The 21,870-nt window shown below is 43.4% G+C and overlaps 1 protein-coding gene across 2 annotated transcripts in view; it reads right to left on the reverse strand.

Moving 5' to 3' along the window:
• Positions 1-1,684: 1,684 nt before the first annotated feature.
• The window catches only part of Rad54b (RAD54 homolog B), a 92,090-nt gene continuing 71,904 nt past the window's right edge, over positions 1,685-21,870 (reverse strand). Inside the window, exons 7-15 of one of the 2 annotated variants that reach the window (XM_028871586.2) lie at positions 21,628-21,853; positions 19,746-19,953; positions 16,510-16,649; positions 10,651-10,941; positions 7,382-7,554; positions 6,174-6,435; positions 4,268-4,334; positions 3,828-4,028; positions 1,685-2,057 (exon numbers count right to left, since the gene is read on the reverse strand). In XM_028871586.2, coding sequence (XP_028727419.1) covers positions 1,840-2,057; positions 3,828-4,028; positions 4,268-4,334; positions 6,174-6,435; positions 7,382-7,554; positions 10,651-10,941; positions 16,510-16,649; positions 19,746-19,953; positions 21,628-21,853 — 1,786 coding nt within the window. In that variant the 3' untranslated portion in view covers positions 1,685-1,839. Of the gene's footprint in view, positions 2,058-3,827; positions 4,029-4,267; positions 4,335-6,173; positions 6,436-7,381; positions 7,555-10,650; positions 10,942-16,509; positions 16,650-19,745; positions 19,954-21,627; positions 21,854-21,870 lie in introns of those variants that run through there. The other variant, XM_037202393.1, reaches the window with a different exon arrangement.

The following is a 21,870-nucleotide window of genomic DNA, read 5'->3' on the forward strand; positions in this document are numbered from 1 at the left end:
AGCTGGAACAGGGACAGAGTGCCAGGGAGATTCCATGATAGATAAGGACATCATAGGAATATGAAGAGACAGGGTGCTGAGGAGGCTCTCAGGGATCCACAAGGATGACCCCACCTTGGTCTGTTGACAATGGTCCAGAGGGTGCCTGGACTGGTCTACTCTGGTGACCAGTCTAGTGAATACTCTAACCGTCATCACAGAGCCTCTGTCTAGTGACTGATGGACGCAGATGCAGAGATCCATGGTCAGGCACCAGGCTGAGCTCTGGGAATTCAATTGATGAGAGAGAGGAGGGATTCTGCAGGCGGGGGGATGTCGAGATCATGATGGGAAGACGTGCAGAGATGACTGGCCACAGTAGTGGAAGCCCATGAACTGTGGACTGGTGGCTGTGGAGCCCTCATGGGACTGGACTAGGCCCTCTGGATAAGGAAGATGGTTATTTGGCTCGAACTGTTTGGGGGGCACCCAGGCAGGGGGACTGGGATCCATCCCTGGTGCATGGGCAGGCTTTTGGAAATCCGGTGCCTGTGGTGTGATGCCTTACGCAGCCTTGGTGCAGTGGGAAGGGGCTTGGACCCGCCTAGGCTCAGTGTCTGGGAGACCTTGATTTGGGGGATGTGGGGATGTAGGGTGGCTTGGGAGGGAGGGAGGGTTGGAGGGTGGGAAGAGGAAGGAGGGGGATCTGTGGATGGTATGTAGAGTAGAAAATTTCTTAACAAAGACAAATGAAAAAAACATTCTTAATAAAAAAAAAAAATGCTTATATTACCAAAAGCTATCTGCAGATTAAATGAAATCTCATTAAAACTAGGGAAAAAGAATCCTAAGTCTATCTAGAAGCACAAAGGCCCCAGATAGCTAAAGTGATCCTGACCACAATATATGCTCTCGAAGCATACTACACAACTCCAGTGAAAAAGCAAAGCCATCATAGACCAGACAGAAGGGCAGACCACAGACAGTGCAGCTACAGCTCTCCAATTTTTGGTAAAGCTATCAAAACCACTGTAGAGAAAGACAGACTTTTGAACAATGGTGCTGGGGGAACTGGGTTTCCATACGTAGAATGGCACTGGATCCATCTCTCTGCACAAAAACCTATTCCAAATCAAGACCTGAAATTCTATAAACTGCCAGAGGAAACCAGACCCTTCAAGACAGCGGCAGGGGCAGCCGTCTTCTTCACAGGAAGCAGTACCGACAACAGGAACAGCAGCTCCCTAGCACACGCTCGTCCCAGCTCAACTGCCCACCCCCATCCCGGCATGCTTTCCCTTCCACAGTGTCCATTTCTAAAAGCAACAACAAGGACAAAGCCCTTATGCCCATCAAAGGAAACCACCGCCAGGTGAAGAGACAGCCTGTGGGATGGGAAGTCTTGGCCAACTTCCCGTCAGGAGATTCATATCCAGGACACATAAAGAACCACAAAAATTAAACAGAAAAAAAAAAAATCCCTAAACCATCCCATCAGTAAATGGGCTAACGAACTACACAGACAGTCCTCAAATGAAGAGACAGCCGGTAAACATGGTGGCAAGTGTGCAACAGCCTTAGCCTCAGGGAAATAAGATGGAGCTGCCACCACTGGGGGAAGCACGTCAATCACAGACTCACATGAACAGATGCAGGACAGCGCATCTCTAACATTTCATTTCCAACACTGAAGGATATACACAAGAAAGCAAACAACTCAGTTTTTATTGTATTTAAATTAGCATATTTTGAAACAAAGTTCACTATTATAATTCAAATAATTTTGTTAATTTTCAAAATTACATTTAATTCCTATATTAATTTTAAGGGGAGCAAAGGAATGTTAGGAAGTGTCCTTCATTAGATGGCAGGAGCTTGGTTGGTTATATTCTGGAAGAAGAATGACACATTTTCCCTTATTCTTTGCAGAAATGGGTCTGTAAGATTTAAATGGTCTCCTGAAAAATGCTTCCACTGCTTCAGCTGTGACATGGACAAAGGTCTCAGGGAGCTAGACTTCCAGTGCTGAGGGCCGAGCTGACACGGTCTAGAGGTGACAGGGGTGTCCAATGCGTCATCTGAAATGAGTAAACAATGAATGTCCCCACTGCACAGTGAGTCCTACCATGTGTCACATCTGATCACACAGTTCAGGCTGAAACAGTCAGTCGTTCATCCGTTTCACAAATATTGATAGGCAGTTACTGCGCACTCCATAAGTACCTGGCCTCTGACATACACCAAACAAATAATTTCACAAAGAAACATTTACCAGTCCACAGTCCGTTATCAGAGCCCTACGAGATAGAGTCAAGGATGGTGTCACTGTGTGAGCCCTGGTCTTGAGTACATAAGGTCTTAGTTCTATCTCCAGCACCAATAAATAAACTAATTCTGTGAAGCCAGATAGGTTTGCAAAAGCAAACATCTGGGTCAGAACTCCATAAATCAAATTCATTAATACTCTGCAGCAAGCATACTAATAGACTATAAAATGGCTTCCTATGAAATGGGTCATAAACGCTACTTATGAACTCACCAGTTCAAGCAAGATTTCTTTAAAGATTTTTTTTCATTATTTTTAATTATGTAGTTTGTGAGTCTGCATGTGGGTATGTGCATGTGAATGCAGGTGCCCAGGGAGGCCAGAGGCATCACACCCCTGCAGCCAGAGTTACAGACAGTTGTGAGCCATTCAGTAACACTAATGTTATCTGACAAATATATACCTGACTGTATGAAAACGAGTTCAGGGCTCTGGATTCAATCTCTAGAACCACAAAAGGAAATGTATGCATATACATGCATATATCTATATATGTATATATACAGATATGTGTACATCAATTTAATATGTATGTACAGTATGTTTTGTTTCTGAGAATTTCATATAAGTACTGTATTTACACCATTTACACACTTCCAACTCCACCCTTTAAGAAGTTAAAAAAAACTGGACAGTGGTGGCGCATGCCTTTAATCCCAGCACTCAGGAGGCAGAGGCAGGCAGATCTTTATGAGTTCAAGGCCAGCCTGGTCTACAGATCTAGAGGACAGCCAGAGTTACTCAGAGAAACTATCTCAAAAAGTAAAAAAAAAAAAAAGTTTAAAAAAAAGAGTAACTTCTTAAAATCACATTTTTTTTTTACCCTTTAAAGTTTTTTTTTTTTTATTATTTATGTGTGCATGGGTGTCAGGTGAGTATACATGCACACGAGTGGGGGTACATTTGTACATCTGCACAAAGGCCAGGTGCGTAGTCTGTCACATGGTGCCAGGATCCACACTCATGACTGTGCAGCGAGCACTCTTCACGGTAGAGTTTGCCAAGCGACTGTCCGTCCCCGACACTGCTTGCTCACTTCCTTCTTCTCTCCCAGTCCCTGTGAGTCTGTCTAAGTGTAGAGACTGGTCAGTTCAGGCTTACGCAAACATCACAGGCAGGTCAAGTCCTGAGAAGTGCGGTTGCTTCCTCTAAGCACCTCCTAAAGTCTGGCCCCAGTATAAATAAGTCTTACAAGATTTAAACAAACAATAGGTAATTCTAGTAAGTATAGGATTTTTATGAAATTGTAATAAAATTTAAAACGTTTTTTCTTACTCTGCAGCCACCCTAGCAGGCAGTGAGAGATTGGCCTACATAAGTTATTTTTTTCACAACAGATTCAGAAATGAGAAACTAAAGTTCTACTGAACACTTTCTCAAGCATACACCTAGTGACTGCCCCACAACCCAAGGGACAGAGAAAACTAATACATGCAAATGGCAGATATTTGTAAGTCACCCTTTGAGTGTCTTCAGAGACACACTTGACCGCACTGTGGTAATGAGATCAACACACACTCACCAGTGTGACCTTTTTCTTCTGTGCACTCACACTCAAGCAGGTCGTGGGTCACACACGGTGAATTTTCGTGTAACGTGAACAAGTCTTTAAGCTCTTCCACTGAAAACTGGATGTGTTCAGATGACGTGGCTAGGTCTACAACCGCCCCCGAGAGGCCTTGCTTACTGATCTGCCTTTGATAGATCTTTTCCTCTATTGTACCTGGGGAGAAAGCACCCATTAGGTTCCCTTCCTGTGTCTCTTATTTGTGTTGAGTAAAACACATTTGCTACTTATTATCTGATAAAAGAATACATTCCAGATGTTGAAGCACAAACAAAGAAATTTTCTTTTTTGGGGGGAGGGAGGGTTCAAGACAGGGTTTCTCTGTGCAGCTTTGTGCCTTTCCTGCAAAGAAAATTTTTAAGGAGATACATATTTGTCACCTGAAGGTTTTTTACCTGTAGTCAGGAGTCTGTAAATATGCACAGGGTGTTTCTGACCATCTCTCCATACTCTAGACATGGCCTAGACAAAATAAGAATTCTGAGTACAGTAGAAACCAATGGCTCTTGCACATAAGCAATTTGCAGGAATATATTTTACTACAGGGAATTCTGGATTTCACTAATAGCTCAAAAAAACAAAGTGGGGTGCCAGCAAGACGCTCAGCAGGTAAAAGCACCAGCTTGACAATCCCAGTTTGAGGCCTAGGACCTACACTGTAAGAGAGAACAGGTCCTACAAGCTCTCCTCTGGCCTGCACTCACATCCCATGGCATGTACTTTACGTCTTTGCCCTGGGTTCAGAGAGGGAGGTTGAGCGGACCCTCGGGGAGGCACGGGAAGTAGCTGCAGGAGGGTCATGCAGCAGTGAGATGGTATCTTGATAAAACATGACAGCCAAGACACAAAGAACCAAGTACAGCCTGCTCGGGGAGGGTCCAAGCAGCTAACAATCCACCCTTGAAAATTCCTCAAGGCATCTGCAATCACTTCAGGCTCCCTCTAGTGTAAGCATTAACAATGACACTGTAAACGGTTGGTGTTTAAACCTTGCCCATGCCTCTGACTGAGGTGTAATAGCAACAGCACACATAGGGGCAGGAGATGCCAGGCTCACGCCCTTAACCCAGGAAGCCTGCACTGAGCTCCTCTCATTAACAATGTGAGCATGTGGCTGCCCCTATCCTACCTTATCAAAGAGGAAACCCACCAGGTACAGGACAATGCCAGCATGCTCGGCCATCAATTTCTACCACACAAACTACCTACTGATCTAAAGCTTACAAAGGAAAATCCCTTAACTTGTGAGATAAAGATTTCAAAGAGTACCACTCCCAAGAGCAACAAACCAGAGGCCACTCAGAGAAGGAATCAAGTGCTGTGTTCTCTCTGTCCACAAGCAGCCTGGGTCCTGAAATCAGGGTTATTCCCTTTTCCTCAACTCCCGCCTCTCCTGTTGAAACTTCAGTTTGTACTCAGTGCAGATTTTATTTCTACAACCATCCTTAACTTCCCTCATACTGAGTATCATCAGCTTCACATGGTCTGAATCTGACTGACCTCTGGAGGGAAGGAAGACTGAATAAATCCATCAGGCAGTCATGGAGGCACTTCCTGCCTAGAGAACCAACAAAAACCCTGAACACCAAGCCTCGGCGAGTGGGCGAGCTTCCCTGGCTGGCAACGCTCCAGATATGCCGTCACCTCCTCAGTGCTGAGTAAGTGCAGTTCACACAGCTCTGCGGGAGGACGCATGGGGCCTGGTCTCTCCTGGACTCGGCCCCACGCACTTGCTGATTTTAGTATCCTTATAAAATAATAACTGGGAGTGTAGCTGCTTTCCTCAGTTCTCTAAAGCCTAGTAAATCATAGGGTTGTCTTAGGATCCCATAACAAAAACACCAACTATGGTAAAAATCTCTATGTCAAAAACCTTAAACTACCCGAAAGTGGACTGTATACTGAAGGAAATCTTGGGCTTCTCCGCAAAGCTTCCTAAAGTAGTTAATGCTATCACCTTACTGCAGCCTACACACATCCATCATGGCATCCACAACAGGCTACTGTCATCCCCAGCGGTCCTGAACGCCCTGCAAGCCTAGCCGTATAGTGTGACACGAAGCTTGGTTTTGAATTCTCATGTTGGAGGGAGAACAAGCTTCCACTTCTTCACATATAGGAAACACGGGCTATTTACATCTGCATGTGGAGATGTTGTGAATATTAAATAGATGGTGATGGAGAGCACTAAACAGAGTGCCTGATACAAAACAAGAGCCCAGTACCCAACAACTATTTACACATCATCATACTGGTTTCCTAGGCACTCATAATGTTGACTTAATGCATAAATATTCCTACCTGGATGTCAGTAGCTGGGTTCCAATCAATATCATAGAGAATCAAGTGGGATCCTCCAATAAGATTAAGTCCCACACCACCAGCTTTTGAACTTAATAAAAAAATAAAGTCAGTAGAGTATTTGCTATTGAAACTATCAACAATTTGCTGCCTTTGACAGACTGGTGTTTGGCCATCAAGTCTTGAATAAGCATATCCATGACGCTTGCATACTTCTTCTAAAATATTCAAGGTTTGTCTGTAGTTGGATACCAAAACCACTCTGTCAACAGAAAACAAAGCATTGTTACATAATGTTTAAGGCAGCATTGTGTTTTGTTTTTTAAAGGAAAACAGTAACACCATATGACGGAAGGAGCGGCCAAGGCAGGTAGAGGTACAAGCAGTTGCTAGCCACCGACTTGCGGCCAGCTCAGGTTCTCCGGAGAGCAGTGTGCACTCTCAACCTCGGAGCCATCTCCCTAGTGCAGACACCTTCAAACCTTGCTGGGCTCGTCAGAAGGAAGAAGTTTAGAGTGTCATACACAGAACCCCAGCTCTCACCTCCAGGTGAGTGGTGACTTGTAAAAATTTATCCTTTGACTGTGAACCAAAGGCTGAGGGGTCCCCAGCTGGATCAGGCCCTCTGAATAGGTGAGACAGTTGATTGGCTTGATCAGTTTGGGAGGCAACTAGGCAGTGGGACTGAGTCCTGTGCTCATTGCATGAGTTGGCTGTTTGAAACCTGGAGCTTATGCAGGGACACTTGGCTCAGTCTGGGAGGAAGGGACTGGACCTGCCTGGACTGAGTCTACCAGGTTGATTGTAGTCCTCGGGGGAGGATTTGCCCTGGAGGAGGTCGGAATGGGGGGTAGGCTGGGGGTAAGGGGAGGGGGCAGGAGTGGGGAGAATAGGGGAACCCGTGGCTGATATGTAGAACTGAATGGTATTGTAAAATAAAAAAAAAAAAATTTATCCTTTGGGCTGGGCGGTGGTGGCGAATGCCTTTAATCCCAGCACTTGGGAGGCAGAGGCAGGTGGATCTTTCTGAGTTCAAGGTCAGCCTGGGCTACAGAGCGAGATCCAGGAAAGGCGCAAAGCTACAGAGAAACTCTGTCTCAAAAAACAAAAAAATTATCCTTTGGAGAAAGTAAACCAAATAAACTGAGAACAGGGATTATAGAGGGGTTGTAGTCACAATAACATGAGTGGCTGGGTACAGGGCTTACTTTTCAGTGGGACGGAGTTCACGGATGGCTGCCAGGAGCTGTACCAACACTTGTAGCTTCCCAGACTCGTTCTCAGAGAACTGGAGAGGGTCGTAAGCAGCAGGGAGCACAGTCAGCAAGCCTCTGCACAGGCTCCTTTCATTTTCATCACAGCTCGTGCTAAGATCCTTACCCTGTTCAAAAGTGAGTTAACACTGGTCCACATTTACTGTCTTAGGAAGGAAGGAAAATGCCAATCTTACAGAGTAGTCCGCTACCTGCCAAGCAGATCTTCATAGGTCACTAACCATGCCTCCTGCGGAGTTCCTGGACCTTACCAAACCCTCACATCTCCTTCCTATCAATACTTCTTACTCCGTTTCACTGTCCCCTTTCCTCCCTATTACTTTTTTCTCTGCTCACAACATCTCCCAAATGACAAACTAAAACAGGAACAACAGTCTCCTGAGTCATAAGTCATATCAGTTTCTTCCTAAGAGTAAAGATGTCAGCAATAAACTAACAGAGAAATTTATCTTAGAACACGTTTTGCTTATAATCTCAGAATGAGGGTGCAGGATACGCTGATATTGAACCCAGGGCCCTATCTTACCAACAGACTCGGGCTTCTTTCTTCCAATGCCTTAGCTGACAGAGAAACACACAGGATTAGACTAGAGTGACTGGATAGCAGTCCCTCTTTAGGCTGAATAGTCAGGACTGGCAGGTCTTGTCAGTCTTCCTAGTTCCCCAGGATTCTCTTTTTCTGAAACTTTGTTCAGTCTACACCACTGTCTCCCTGGAAGGCTTCTTCCTTCTGCTGTTATCTCAGTTCTAGAAAAGGGCCTGATGCAAATCTCAAGTGCTTATAGACCAGCTGGCCTGGAACTCCCTATGTAGACTAAGCTGGCCTTGAACTCAGAGATCTGCCTGCCTCTGCTTCCAGAGCGCTGAGATTAAAGGTGTGCGCCACCATACCTGGCCAGTTGTTTTTGTTTTTTCCACACTATTTTCATCTTTGACCTTATTTAACTGAGTAATTACTATTTACATTTTTTTTAAAAGATTTTTATTATGTATACAGAAGAGGGTGCCAGATCTCATTACAGATGGTTGTAAGCCATCATGTGGGTACTGGGAATTGAACTCAAGACCTCTGGAAGAACAGTCAGTGCTCTTAACCTCTGAGCCATCTCTCCAGCCCCCTATTTACATTTTTAACTCCCCTGGTGTTCATGCATGCTATATGCCTTTTTTGTATTAAACAAATCTTTCTGGGCACATATTTAGTTGTAATTTGACTATTGGCACATGCACACAAAATACACTTAGGTCAAGTCACTTGACTGAATATCTGTACAACTTGAAGAATTTGTATCAGGTTAGATCTGCATACAATTTGAAGAAGTCTTGACCCAGGGTTTAGTTTAAATATTTGAATATGCTTACACTGTAAAGAATTGATTTGGGGTAGACACACACATTTATATACACCACACACATTTATATACAACACACACACACACACACACACACACACACACACAGAATATGCAAAAACTTTCTAAATTAAGTGATATATTCTGAGCCATCATAATTTCTTCCTTTTAAGGAAAAATTTTTGGCTTCTATTCTTCCTGGGCTTCATGCCCAAAAGGTTTAATTTTTACCACTGTATATAGAATGTGTTTCTTTAAAAGTTGCTTAATAAAATATTATAATCCAGCCTGCCGCAGAGTTACATAAAGCTCACTTCTACAATAAACTAAGTAGATAGGATCCATTGTAAGATGAACTTGGAGAAGTCTGTTAGAGCACTCCATTTTTTAAATCTATAATTAATGATCTCATACATAAGCTAGCACCCACAGTTTTGTTTAGGAAGGTTATTTGGGAACATATTTTGATTTTACTATTTAAAGAATTTAATAAATTTTTTCCACGGTGAGCTGGAAATACCATTAATGATTATTGTACAACTTCTTTAACCAGGCATTCTGCTAGGTTCTTCCCATAACTCCCTGTTAAAATGTCACAGTGATGGCATCATGAAGCAGTTATTGGCTCCACATTCCAGATTAAAAAACCAATCTCACAGATATAGCTTAAGTACCAAATGCACCAAAAGTTAAAAAACTAGAGCAGGGAGTGGTGGTGCATGCCTAGAATCCCAGCTGTTGGGAAATAAGGGCAATTAGAATCAGAATTCAGCTCCATATGAACTTCAAAGCCAACCTGAGCTGCTTGCGATGCCCTCAGAGCAAAAGAACTAGAGGTACAATTTTAGGGAACTGATACCAGTCCCAATCTCAAAAACTCTTACCATGCTGCAGACTGCCTTAAATATGCAAGCAGTTGGCTCAACTACGTCATCATTCAAATTCATACCTATAAAAGGAATCTAATTTGGGAAATGTTCTAGAATAAGATTATACACAAATATCTCCGAGTCCCTATCCTCCCACCCCCCACCCCAAGACAAGATTTCTCTGTGTAGCCCTGGCCATCCTGGAGTGTGCCACAAAAGCAGGGATGGAAGCTGAGCACAGTAATGGGTTCTCCTTGTCCCAACTATTCAATTCTCAAGGCTGAAGCGGCAGAGTCACTAGGGCCAGGGAATATAATACCAGCCTGGCATAACAGCAACACACACCCCTTAACATAGAAAGGGATAACAGTAATAGTACTTATTCCAAATAGTTTGTAAAAAATAAACAAAATAAAACCAGAAAAGCACTTTATTCTTGGTATACAGACATTAATAACTGTTAGCTAGTACTATTAATAATACTAAAATGTAGTTTTCTCTGGCTGGAAAGTATATAATGATTTTTATTTTTGTTTTGTTTATGTTCTAGATAGAGTCTTACTCTATAGCTCAGGCTGATCTCAAATTCAAAACAATCCTCCTGCCTGAGCCTCCCACATGTGGGTATTACAGGTGTGAGCTCCATACCGATTTTGTTTATTTTCTTTTTGTGAATTTTCTGAATTTTCCAAATTTTATGCAAAAATCATGTATTACTGTTATAAAAAGAAAAATAAATTATTTTAATGGTAAGTTCAGTATTTGCTAGTATACACAAAACCAAATGACTACATCAACATAAAATAGGAAGGGAGAGACCATGGCAAGGCTGGAGACATTCTTCAACAGAACCACACAGGAGGAGCCACTGAGCATTTGAAGCCCTCACTGATGCCACTCCAGGGCAGAGCACAACCTACCTTCCGGGACTCCCACACCACACAGCCCTCACCTCAGGCCTGGCAGTTTCCATACGACTCACCTTCACAGAGCTGAACAAAAGACAAGGGTGATTACACAGTTTCTTTAGGGCTCCTATGCAGATGAGATGAGCGCTATTTTCCAATAGTCCTTGAAGACAAAACCTGATAGACTGAGAACTCAGCAGCTTCTGGTAAAGCTCTATCTGCAGTGCTCCTGGTCGGCAAAAGATGACATTCTCTATCTTGGGGGGCAGGTATTTATTGATGACTTCCTGAGTTCTTCTAAGGATAAAGAGTCCAGTGAGGCAAGCGAGTTCAGCTGCTCTTCTCTCTCCTAATTCTTGTTCTTCCTGTGGGAAAAAAAGCAGACTTAAAAAGTGGTATGTACAAAAATACCTGTCATTATGGTTAAAATGAACATTAAATATTATATAATGATAAACCATCATTAATTATTTCTATCAGATTTCAGGAGAATAAAGGGGTGTCTTTTGAGACAAAGTCCACTACATAACTCATATATAGGCTGCTCTTGAGTTCACTCTTCCTGCCTCTACCTCCAGGACACTGAGATTACAGTGTATACCACTACCAAGCCACACAAGACCCTTCTCAACAGTAGAAATGAAATACAAGGATGTGGACAGTCTAACTCAATAGTAGCGTGTGTTCAGGGCCCTAGGTTTAGCAAACCCATCATGATCTTTAATTCTTTGAGACTTTCACATATACATAGAATGTATTTTTATCATATTCTCTCCCTACTCCTCCTCCCATCTCCTCCCAGATGAACCCCAACTTGCCACACTTCCCAACTTCTTGAACTTTTTTATAAACCACTTTGGTGATGAGGCTCATGTATTTAAACGCTTGGTCAGCAGGGAGTGGCACTATTGGAAAGGATTAGAAGGATTGGGACGTGTGGCCTTGGAGGAAATTGTCACGGGGTTCAGTTGGAGGTTTCCAAAGCCCACACCAGGCCCAGTGTTTGTCTGTCTCTCTCTATCGGCCTGTGGATCAGGATGTAGCTCTCAGCTCCTCCAGCACCATGACTGTCATGTGATGCCATGCCCCCTGACATGATGACAGTGGACTAAGCCTCTGAAACTGCAAGGCAGCCCCAGGAAAATGGCTTCTTTTATAAGAGTTGCCTTGTCATGGTCTCCTCACAGCAACAGAGCAGTAGCTAAGTCACCCACCAACTGCAATTTTACTACCCACATACTCATTAGTGTGGCCGTCCACTGGAGCATGGTGGACCTGCCAGGGGCCACATCCTTAAAGAAACTGACCTCCCTCTCCCAGAAGCTATCAACTGTCATTAGATCCTCAGCTAGGGGTGAGGGCTCCTGGGCCCCTCCATAATGGAATGTTGACTGGATTGATCTTGTACAGAAACCAAGGCTGCTGTGGCCTCTGGTTCTCACAATCTTCCCAGTCTCTCTTCTGCAACAGTTCCTGAGCCTTGCAGGGAGGGGTGTGACATAAATATCCCATTGTGACTAAGCACTCCACAGACACTTATTCTTTGAACTCTCACCAGTTGTGAGTTTCTTTGTTAATTACCATCTACTGCAAAAATAAACTTCTCTGATGAGGTCTGGAAGCTGTACTAATCTATGGGTATAAAGATAAGGATAGAAGAAAGTTAGATACTACGTCCATTTAGCAGAATAATAGTAGTAGATTTACCACTGGGGCCTATGAGCTCCCCAAGGAGAGGCTCTTGGCCTGATTTACAATACCAGGCATGTATTTCCTCCTGTGGAGGAGGCCTGAAACCCAATCAGCAAGCAGGTCTATGCTACTACTGCCTCCATGAGATCCTGCCACACCAGTTGTTATTGTAGCTCACAGGTCTCACAACAAAGTAAGATTTTTGATTCTTTTTCTCCCCCAGAAGCATGCACAGCACCTTCCAGTACTAGAAAAGCTATCCAGCAGAGGGAAGCTTCCTGGTCAGGGACAACTTGATTTCTCCATGTCTTGTGACCAAAGTGTGTGGTCTTACCCTAGGCATAGGGACTTACCATCAAGTTCTGATGGACAACTAAGAGCAATGGCAAAAATCCCCCTATATTTTGGGGGGATTTCCAGATACCCCTAACCAACAACTCATGGGGAGGCATCTCACACCTGATACTAGCCTTTTTTAGGCAATCTATGGCTTATGAGGGGTAGTTTTATCCCTGTTTAGAACTCCAACTAAGTCCATGTGTGTGTAATATAGAATATAATAAATATATAAATATCATATAATAGGTTTTCATATAGTCTTTTCAAACATTCTTAGTATTAGCTACCCCCCCCCATCAAACATTTGGTATAATCATTTAATTGACCACAATCTCTGGAAACTCTATTCTGAAAATAAGCTTTCATATGACAGCTGTAATGATGCACATCTCTAAAATCATCAGCAAATTTTCCTCCTTCCAAGGCTCAGGAAACATCTCAAAAGACCAGGGAGAAAGACTATAAGCTAGAGATGGGAGAAAGAAGAGCAAAAGTGTCTTCTGGGTATGACAGGACCAATTCATTCCTGACCTCACAGCAGCTGTGGTTGCCTGCTCTTCATTCCTGAACTCACAGCAGCTGTGGTTGCCTGCTCTTCATGAACTCACAGCAGCTGTGGTTGCCTGCTCTTCATTCCTGACCTCACAGCAGCTGTGGTTGCCTGCTCTTCATTCATGAACTCACAGCAGCTGTGGTTGCCTGCTCTTCATGACCTCACAGCAGCTGTGGTTGCCTGCTCTTCATGAACTCACAGCAGCTGTGGTTGCCTGCTCTTCATTCCTGACCTCACAGCAGCTGTGGTTGCCTGCTCTTCATTCATGAACTCACAGCAGCTGTGGTTGCCTGCTCTTCATTCCTGAACTCACAGCAGCTGTGGTTGCCTGCTCTTCATGACCTCACAGCAGCTGTGGTTGCCTGCTCTTCATGAACTCACAGCAGCTGTGGTTGCCTGCTCTTCATTCATGAACTCACAGCAGCTGTGGTTGCCTGCTCTTCATTCCTGAACTCACAGCAGCTGTGGTTGCCTGCTCTTCATGAACTCACAGCAGCTGTGGTTGCCTGCTCTTCATGAACTCACAGCAGCTGTGGTTGCCTGCTCTTCATTCATGAACTCACAGCAGCTGTGGTTGCCTGCTCTTCATGAACTCACAGCAGCTGTGGTTGCCTGCTCTTCATGAACTCACAGCAGCTGTGGTTGCCTGCTCTTCATTCCTGACCTCACAGCAGCTGTGGTTGCCTGCTCTTCATTCATGAACTCACAGCAGCTGTGGTTGCCTGCTCTTCATTCATGAACTCACAGCAGCTGTGGTTGCCTGCTCTTCATTCCTAAACTCACAGAAGCTGTGGTTGCCTGCTCTTCATTCCTAAACTCACAGAAGCTGTGGTTGCCTGCTCTTCATGACCTCACAGCAGCTGTGGTTGCCTGCTCTTCATGAACTCACAGCAGCTGTGGTTGCCTGCTCTTCATTCATGAACTCACAGCAGCTGTGGTTGCCTGCTCTTCATTCCTGAACTCACAGCAGCTGTGGTTGCCTGCTCTTCATGAACTCACAGCAGCTGTGGTTGCCTGCTCTTCATTCCTGACCTCACAGCAGCTGTGGTTGCCTGCTCTTCATTCATGAACTCACAGCAGCTGTGGTTGCCTGCGCTTCATTCATGAACTCACAGCAGCTGTGGTTGCCTGCTCTTCATGACCTCACAGCAGCTGTGGTTGCCTGCTCTTCATGAACTCACAGCAGCTGTGGTTGCCTGCTCTTCATTCCTGACCTCACAGCAGCTGTGGTTGCCTGCTCTTCATTCATGAACTCACAGCAGCTGTGGTTGCCTGCTCTTCATGAACTCACAGCAGCTGTGGTTGCCTGCTCTTCATGAACTCACAGCAGCTGTGGTTGCCTGCTCTTCATGAACTCACAGCAGCTGTGGTTGCCTGCTCTTCATTCCTGACCTCACAGCAGCTGTGGTTGCCTGCTCTTCATTCATGAACTCACAGCAGCTGTGGTTGCCTGCTCTTCATGAACTCACAGCAGCTGTGGTTGCCTGCTCAGGCTCAACCAGACAACAATACAGCATGGTTTGAGGGAGGACCAAGTCCCAGTTGTGTGACCTGCACTTGTACCTATAAGGGCTGCACTAATGGATTATTCAGCTGGTTGTTTTAAAAAAGAAAAGGACATGGGCTATCAATCCACAAGGAATTGGCAGGGCAAGGGTGTGCAGTAAATAGGAATGAAATACATTGTATGCAGGTATGAAATTCTGAAAGAATAAATAATTTTTTTAATTTACTATCATAGGACACTGTTGACACTTTCCAAGACATTATACACTGTTCATTACATAAATGCATATTTTAAGTCAAAATATAATATTAATAAAATATATGCTTAAGTTCTCTAGAGAATCTTTTGAGCATACAAAACTTTACATATATAAATATTCCCCTTATATTTTAAGAGATTAATTTTTATTACAAATATAATAAAGCTTTTGAAGACAATATAGAAACGATAGTTCTACACAGAACTATGAGAAATCTAAAGTCTATTTCAATCAACCAAAAACAACTACTGCTGACCTGGTGAGATAGCTCAATAGGTAAAGACTGCTGACTGTTGAGAATAATCCCAAGAATCTGTAATCCACTCGATGGAAGGAAAGAACTCCTGAAAGTGTCCTCTGACCACACACATACTGTAGCATGCATGCTACACACAAAAAAGGAAAATTTCAAGGTACTGAAATGAAGCTTCATGCAAAGAAATTACCATTCATTCCGGCTCATCTTTGTATTCCTCCAGTGTATACCTCTTAACCTTTGACCCACTTACAGTGTTTAAAATATGTGTTATATTGGGCTGGGTGTGGTGTACTCACCTTTGATCCCAGCACTTAATAGACACAGCAGATGGATCTCTGTGAGTTGAAGGACAATGTGGTCTAGACAGTAAATTCCAGGCTGGCCTGACCTACATAATGAAACCCTGTCTCAAAAACCAACCTATTAAGTCAACAAGTGACTAACACTATTTTTATATAATATACCATAACATTTTCCATGCAATTATTAAATATTCACATAAGCCATTATTTGTTTTGATTTGTGTAAAATGCTTAATAAAATATATGATGACATATTACCTTTATAATTGAACTTCTCTAGAACAGATGTGGCACTGGGGATGCTGATCAGTTTTTAGACTGCTTGCCTGGCATACAAGAAGCCCTAGGTTTGAGCACTTGGCACCTAATAAAACTGTGTTTGGTGGCACATCCTTACAATCCCTGCACTGGGGAAATGGGTGGATCAGTTCAAAGTCAGCTTGAGCTACAGGAGACTTTTCACCAAAAACAAACAAATAATAAATAAAGTAGATCTGATCTTGTGTGTTGTTGGGGGGGGGCTGGGGGAGGAATTGGGGGTGTAGTTTTTGGAGACAGGATCCCACAATGTAGCTCTAGCTATCCTGGAATCACTTTGTAGGCCAGGCTGACCTCAAACTCACAAAGATCTGCATGCCTCTGCCTCCCTGAGTGCTGGGATTAAAGGTGTGCATGCCACTATGTCTGTCACAGCCTGTGTGTGTGTGTGTGTGTGTGTGTGTGTGTGTGTGTGTGTGTGTGTGTGTGTACGCGCGCGCGCGCGCGTTAAATAGTCATACTTTGTAGCCCAGACTGCCCTAGATTCCAGAAATCCTGCCTCAGCACCTAGGATACTTTTTAACAATCAATGTTTTCTTTACAATTTTAGTGGTGTTCTCTTTAGAAATACATAGAAGAGTGTAATCGATTATTACTGGTATTATCTTAGATTTAATAAAATACAGTATGTAAGTGAATACCAAAATTATGATTCTTCCAGGCATACTGCTCTTTAAGAAAAAAGTCATTAAAGGAAATTATACCTTGGAAGAAGAAGGTTCTCTTGACTTAATGATGGGCTCTTCATATATTTTCCTGTAAGACGACAAAGAGCCTAATACTCCTGGATTAACAAAATCAACTAATGCAAAAAACTCTTGCAAATCATTCTGAACTGGGGTACCTAAGGAGAAAGAAAAGTGATGAGGTTAAATTGTTTTATAATCACCAGTCTCTACAAATTTGTGCCTTCTTCCCTGAGAGCAGAAAATATAAGCAAACACCCTAAAACTAAAGAAGAGCAGCCAAATCAAAGCTTAAATCAACAATCATGTGATTTTTTGTTTTGTTTTGTTTTTTGAGACAGGGTTTCTCTGTGTAGTTTTGTGCCTTTCCTGGAACTCACTCTGTATGTAGTCCAGGCTGGCCTCAAACTTACAGAGATCTGCCTGTCACTGCCTCCCGAGTGCTGGGATTAAAGGTGTGCGCCACCACCGCCCGGCAATCATGTGAATTTTTACATCTGGTTCAGAGAGGTGTCTGAGGGCAGGCTCTGGAGTCTGGCTGCCCATGTTTTGAACCCACCTCCTCCCTGTGTAGCCTTGAACAGGATGCTTACACAATTCATCACCTGTGAAACAGGGGTGTAAGAGTGGTTCCTCTGGCTAAGGATCTGAGCAATCAACCCACATAATATACCTAAGTATTGGGCTGCTAGTCTTGACAACCCCGGGGAAAGTGTTGGTTAAACCACATAGCCTGTGACATTTTTATCATGGCAACCCTAACAGATCAACATAACTATTACTTATCTAAATCCTGACCGCCTTCTAGTCAACACCAATTGAATGTTTTTCATAACAATGAGCTAAAAAATAGCAGAAAACAAAAATCCAAATTTCTCCCCCCATGGATAACTGAGTATCACATATGTAACACTGCACATGTTCATATGAAAACTTGTACTTTCGTAGAAGGAGAAACATCACATGTGGAGCAAAATGCCCTGTCATCTAAGAGCAAAGAACTGGTTCAAAGATCCAGCTCAGCTGCAAAGAGCTGCCTCATCAAGGCCCCTGAATCATCTGAGCAAGGTGCACATGAGCACCCAGAGATTGAAGCAGCAGCCCAGGCTTACACGGGTCTGCACCAGGTCCCCCGTGTGTATCGTAGAGCTTACTGATTAGCTTAGTGTTTTTATGGGACTCGAGCTGAGAACGACTTGAGTCTCTGACTCTTGTGCCTGCTCTTGGGACTCTTCTCTTCCTGTTAGGCTGCCATGTCCAATTTTCATACAATAGTTTTTGCTTCATGATATATTTTATTTTGTCAAGTTTGGTTCTTCTCTCTTAGAAGCCTGTGTTTTTCTAATGAGAGACAGAAATAGAGAGGATCCACAGGGGAGGTAGGGGTCACTGGAAGGAGTAGAGGGAGGGGAAACTATAATCAGGATATATTGTGTGAGAAAAGAATTTATTTTCCATTTTAAAAAATTAAAAATAAAAAAATCCTAGTTTCAGCCCCTAGCACCACAAAATGGCAGAAAGACAGATAAATAACAGATCAATAACATGTAATTTAAAAACAGCGCTGAATGTGATAGCATGCGCCTTTGATATCTACAGTTACAAAGCAGAGTTAGGAGGCCTATGAGTTCCAGGCCAGCCAATGCTATACAGTAAGACTGTCTCAAATAAATAAAACCTTAAATTTGAAGACCATTAAACATGTCAGGGTCATTAAGCTGCCCTTGAACTTGTGATCAGTCATCCTGCCTCTTCCTCCTAAGCTGCTTCAGGTACAGGAGTGCACCACCACACTTGGCTCAAAATTATTGTTTTGTTTTGTTTTTGCTTTGAGACAAGGTCTCAATATCTAACTCTGGTTGACCTAGAACTCAATATGTAGAGAAGGCTGGCCTTGAATTCAGGGGCCATCCTCCCAACTGCCTTCTGAATGCTTGGGTCACAGGTGTCCAGTATCACCCCAGCTCAGGTACCTTTAAAGCACAGTTTCAAATATCTCCACTAGTAATGGCTAATATAGACCTACTTGACAAATAAGAAGTAAAAGAACTAAATTGTTTAAAGGTGTGTTACCCCAACTTGCTAAGAAAGGAAGGCAGACTTGGTCCTTCCCTGTTGCTTTGGGATATACTTCTATCGGTAAGAAGACTTAGAAAAAGAAACAAGTAGCTGTTCACAGTCCTTCCCTCATCCCATTGTAACTTCACAGAAGGGCTCTGGCATGCATAAAGAAAAAACAAAAGACAAGATCCCACAGAGATCATGCCCGCAATTCATCCCAGAAGCACTCAATCCAGTAGGGAATGGGGAAGCAGAGGGATGACTCAGAGGTTAAAAGCATTTTCTGCTCTTTAGAGGACCTGGATTCAGTCCCCCGCATCTATATGGCAGCTCACAGCCAACAGAAACTCCAGTTCCAGGGCATCTGACATCCTCTTCTGGCTTCCATGTACACCTGCCCATGCATACACAGCATACATTCACAGAGATATACACATTCATGTACATAAAAATTTTAAGTGTAAAATGATAGGGAATGGAATCTTGAGTAGCAAATGGAGAAACTGGTATTATTAGAAATGAATAAAACTTTCTTCCTTCTCCTGCCAGAATGAAAAACTGAGGAATGGTAACATATCAAGATAAAGTATGAGAGCAAAGTTATGTTAAGAAACTTTCAGACTCTAAGTTAGGCCTTAGGCTAAAAAGCAGCAGATAGAACGAGATTCTTGTATTACATGTGATCTACCCATCTTTCCAGACACTCTAGGCTGGAATCTTTGGCCAGCACTAAGCCATACAAATGCACCACACACAGAAAAATAGCTGAAAGGTACTTAAAAAGCTTACCACATGACAGGGAGTCCCAGTTACTTGCATCCACTCCTCTGGCCCTCACAACTCTATGACATGGATGCCATCACATCCGTTTCACAGACAAGGAAACCGAGGTACTGAGACGTTAACTAACTTCCTCAAGTTACGCAGCAGCAGCACCGCCAGACTGAGAAGCCATTACAGTCCAGCCCCATCACCTACATTCTTTACCCCTAAACTTATTCCTCAAAGGCCCAGAAACAAGGCTGCAGAAAATTGCACAGGGATTGGAAGATTCAGAACCAATTAACACAGGTTTATTCATATGAATTCCCCACCCCCACTAGTTCTTTTTATAAAGTCAAGCATCAGATTACAAACTGTAAAAGTTCATTAGGCAAAAATCCCACTGTGTCTTCCCCAGAGTGACTACCAACCAGTCAGAATTACTCTCTTCTCACAAGGGAGGCTCAAGAGGGCTGCAGTTGTCTTAATGCTACTGTTCTTCAAACGATGCCCCTCATCACAGATCAGAAGGTCAAACTTTATAGTCTTGATTTGGTCTAGGGAACGCAGTAACATTTCATAACTGATGATAAGAACCAAATAAAATGTAGACTTGATGAATTCCTCAACTTTATGGTCCTGAAGAGAGAAAAATAATATATGATAAACCATAGACTATGAAATCAAATCTAAGCAACGCATTTTGCCCATCAGTAACCTAAGACAGAATCCATTAGCTCTTCCTGTCTGGGTCCCACTGGGCTATGTCAAGATTGTGAACAACAGGCAGTCCCAGGCACTGACTCAGCTAAGTCATTTTGTTTCTTCTCCTTCCTTCTGAACTCTACTAGGTTTTTCTCCCCTACAAGAGCTTTAGATCCCACGAACAAGGGACCTGACTAACGAACACCTTAAGTCAAAAGACCAAAACTACCCATGAGCAACAGAGCCTCCTTGGTACCAACAAAGCCCCACATAGCTGATCCTAACTTAACAGTATATCGGGCAGCATCAACTGGACCAGCCTGCCCAGGAAGACCCTGACTGCTACCATTAAAAGCCTTCCCCGTCTCCCTGGCTTCACTGGGAAAGTCTTCTGGCTCACATGGTAGAGAGAGGAAAACTTGATCTATCTTCCTTTAGGTCCAGTGTATCCTAGGGTTCCATCCTTATGACCTTATCTAATCCTAATCAACTCCCAAAGGCCCCATCTTCTAAAAGCACCAAGCTCCTGGATGACTCCCAATGGTTATATTTTCATTTAAAATGGTTAAAAAAAAAAAAAGATATTCATAAAACTGTTGTTTTCTCGGTACTCAGTAAAACAAATGAAATATTCCACATTTTACTATAAAATGGATTTTGTAAGGTGGGGATTGACTGTATACAGAGCTAGCAGGCAGCCTCTGCTCAGGCCTCCCCTCCCGGATACCGACCGGCACCTGCTATAGTGGTCACTGTCTGTGAACCTAGACTAGCAGCCTGGTCACTTCCACGGCATCTCAGCTGGGAAGTATCTACTCGGTCTACACCACAAGACTGTCCATGTTGTCCCCCACCCCGGCCGCACCTCCTGCCTGCGTGTCCAGATTGCCCCCATCCTCAAGAGGTATATGAAGAGACTCCCTCTTCTGCCACTTGGCCTTTGAGTCTCTTCAGAGACACTGCCATGCTGTCTCTCTGTGCTGGGGCTCAAACTCTCTAGTCATGCTGTTGCCCCTGTCTCTATGCCCAAGTCATTAGTAACTCTTCTAAGAAACTCCACAGTCATCAGTAATCCAGCTCAGTGTCCTTTTGACACCTGCCCAAATACAAAATCTGACTTTTTCAAGCTACAAGCTAAGTATTTTAAGCACTTTTAATGTAAACTAGGCTAAACTATGATGTAAAAATATTATATGAATAGTGTGTGTGTGTGTGTGTGTGTGTGTGTGTGTGTGTGTGTGTGTTCGTGTAGGCTGGAGTCTCATTATATAGCTCAGGCTGGCCTCAAATTCTGGATCCTCCTTCTGAGCCTTCAAAGTTCTGGGACTACAGACATGTGTCCAGCTGCATTTCCAACTCATGAGATTACATAGCATACTGAAAGAAAATGAGCACTTATACACTGAGAGTCAGGACCTGAACATCTGACTCTGTGGAACCAAAGGTAACCATGCCATAACAACTTGAAAACAAAACAGTTCAAAACTCCATTTCTGTGCAAGGGGCTTGTGGATTGTACACATTCAGAAAGCTAAAAATTGAATTGCTGACTTAAAAAGCTGGATATTTGCAGAATGGCTAGGGCTTAACCCTTTAAAAATCCCTTACCTGATCAACAGAGAATATCTTGATTCTTTCACTTCCCAGCCATTTCTGAAATTCTTTCCTCCAATTATTCACCAAGCTTCCAGGAGTGACAATAAGTGTCTTCTTTATTACTGGCTTGCCTCCATAAGGTCCCTGACACTGTAGGGTCCAGATGAGCGAGATGCATTGCAATGTCTTCCCTAAGCCCATTTCATCAGCAAGAATAGCACCACATCTGCCATTTGCTCTGTAGAAATAAGGACA

This window comes from Peromyscus leucopus, chromosome 2 (assembly GCF_004664715.2).
Source record: "Peromyscus leucopus breed LL Stock chromosome 2, UCI_PerLeu_2.1, whole genome shotgun sequence".
Classification (NCBI taxonomy): domain Eukaryota; kingdom Metazoa; phylum Chordata; class Mammalia; order Rodentia; family Cricetidae; genus Peromyscus; species Peromyscus leucopus.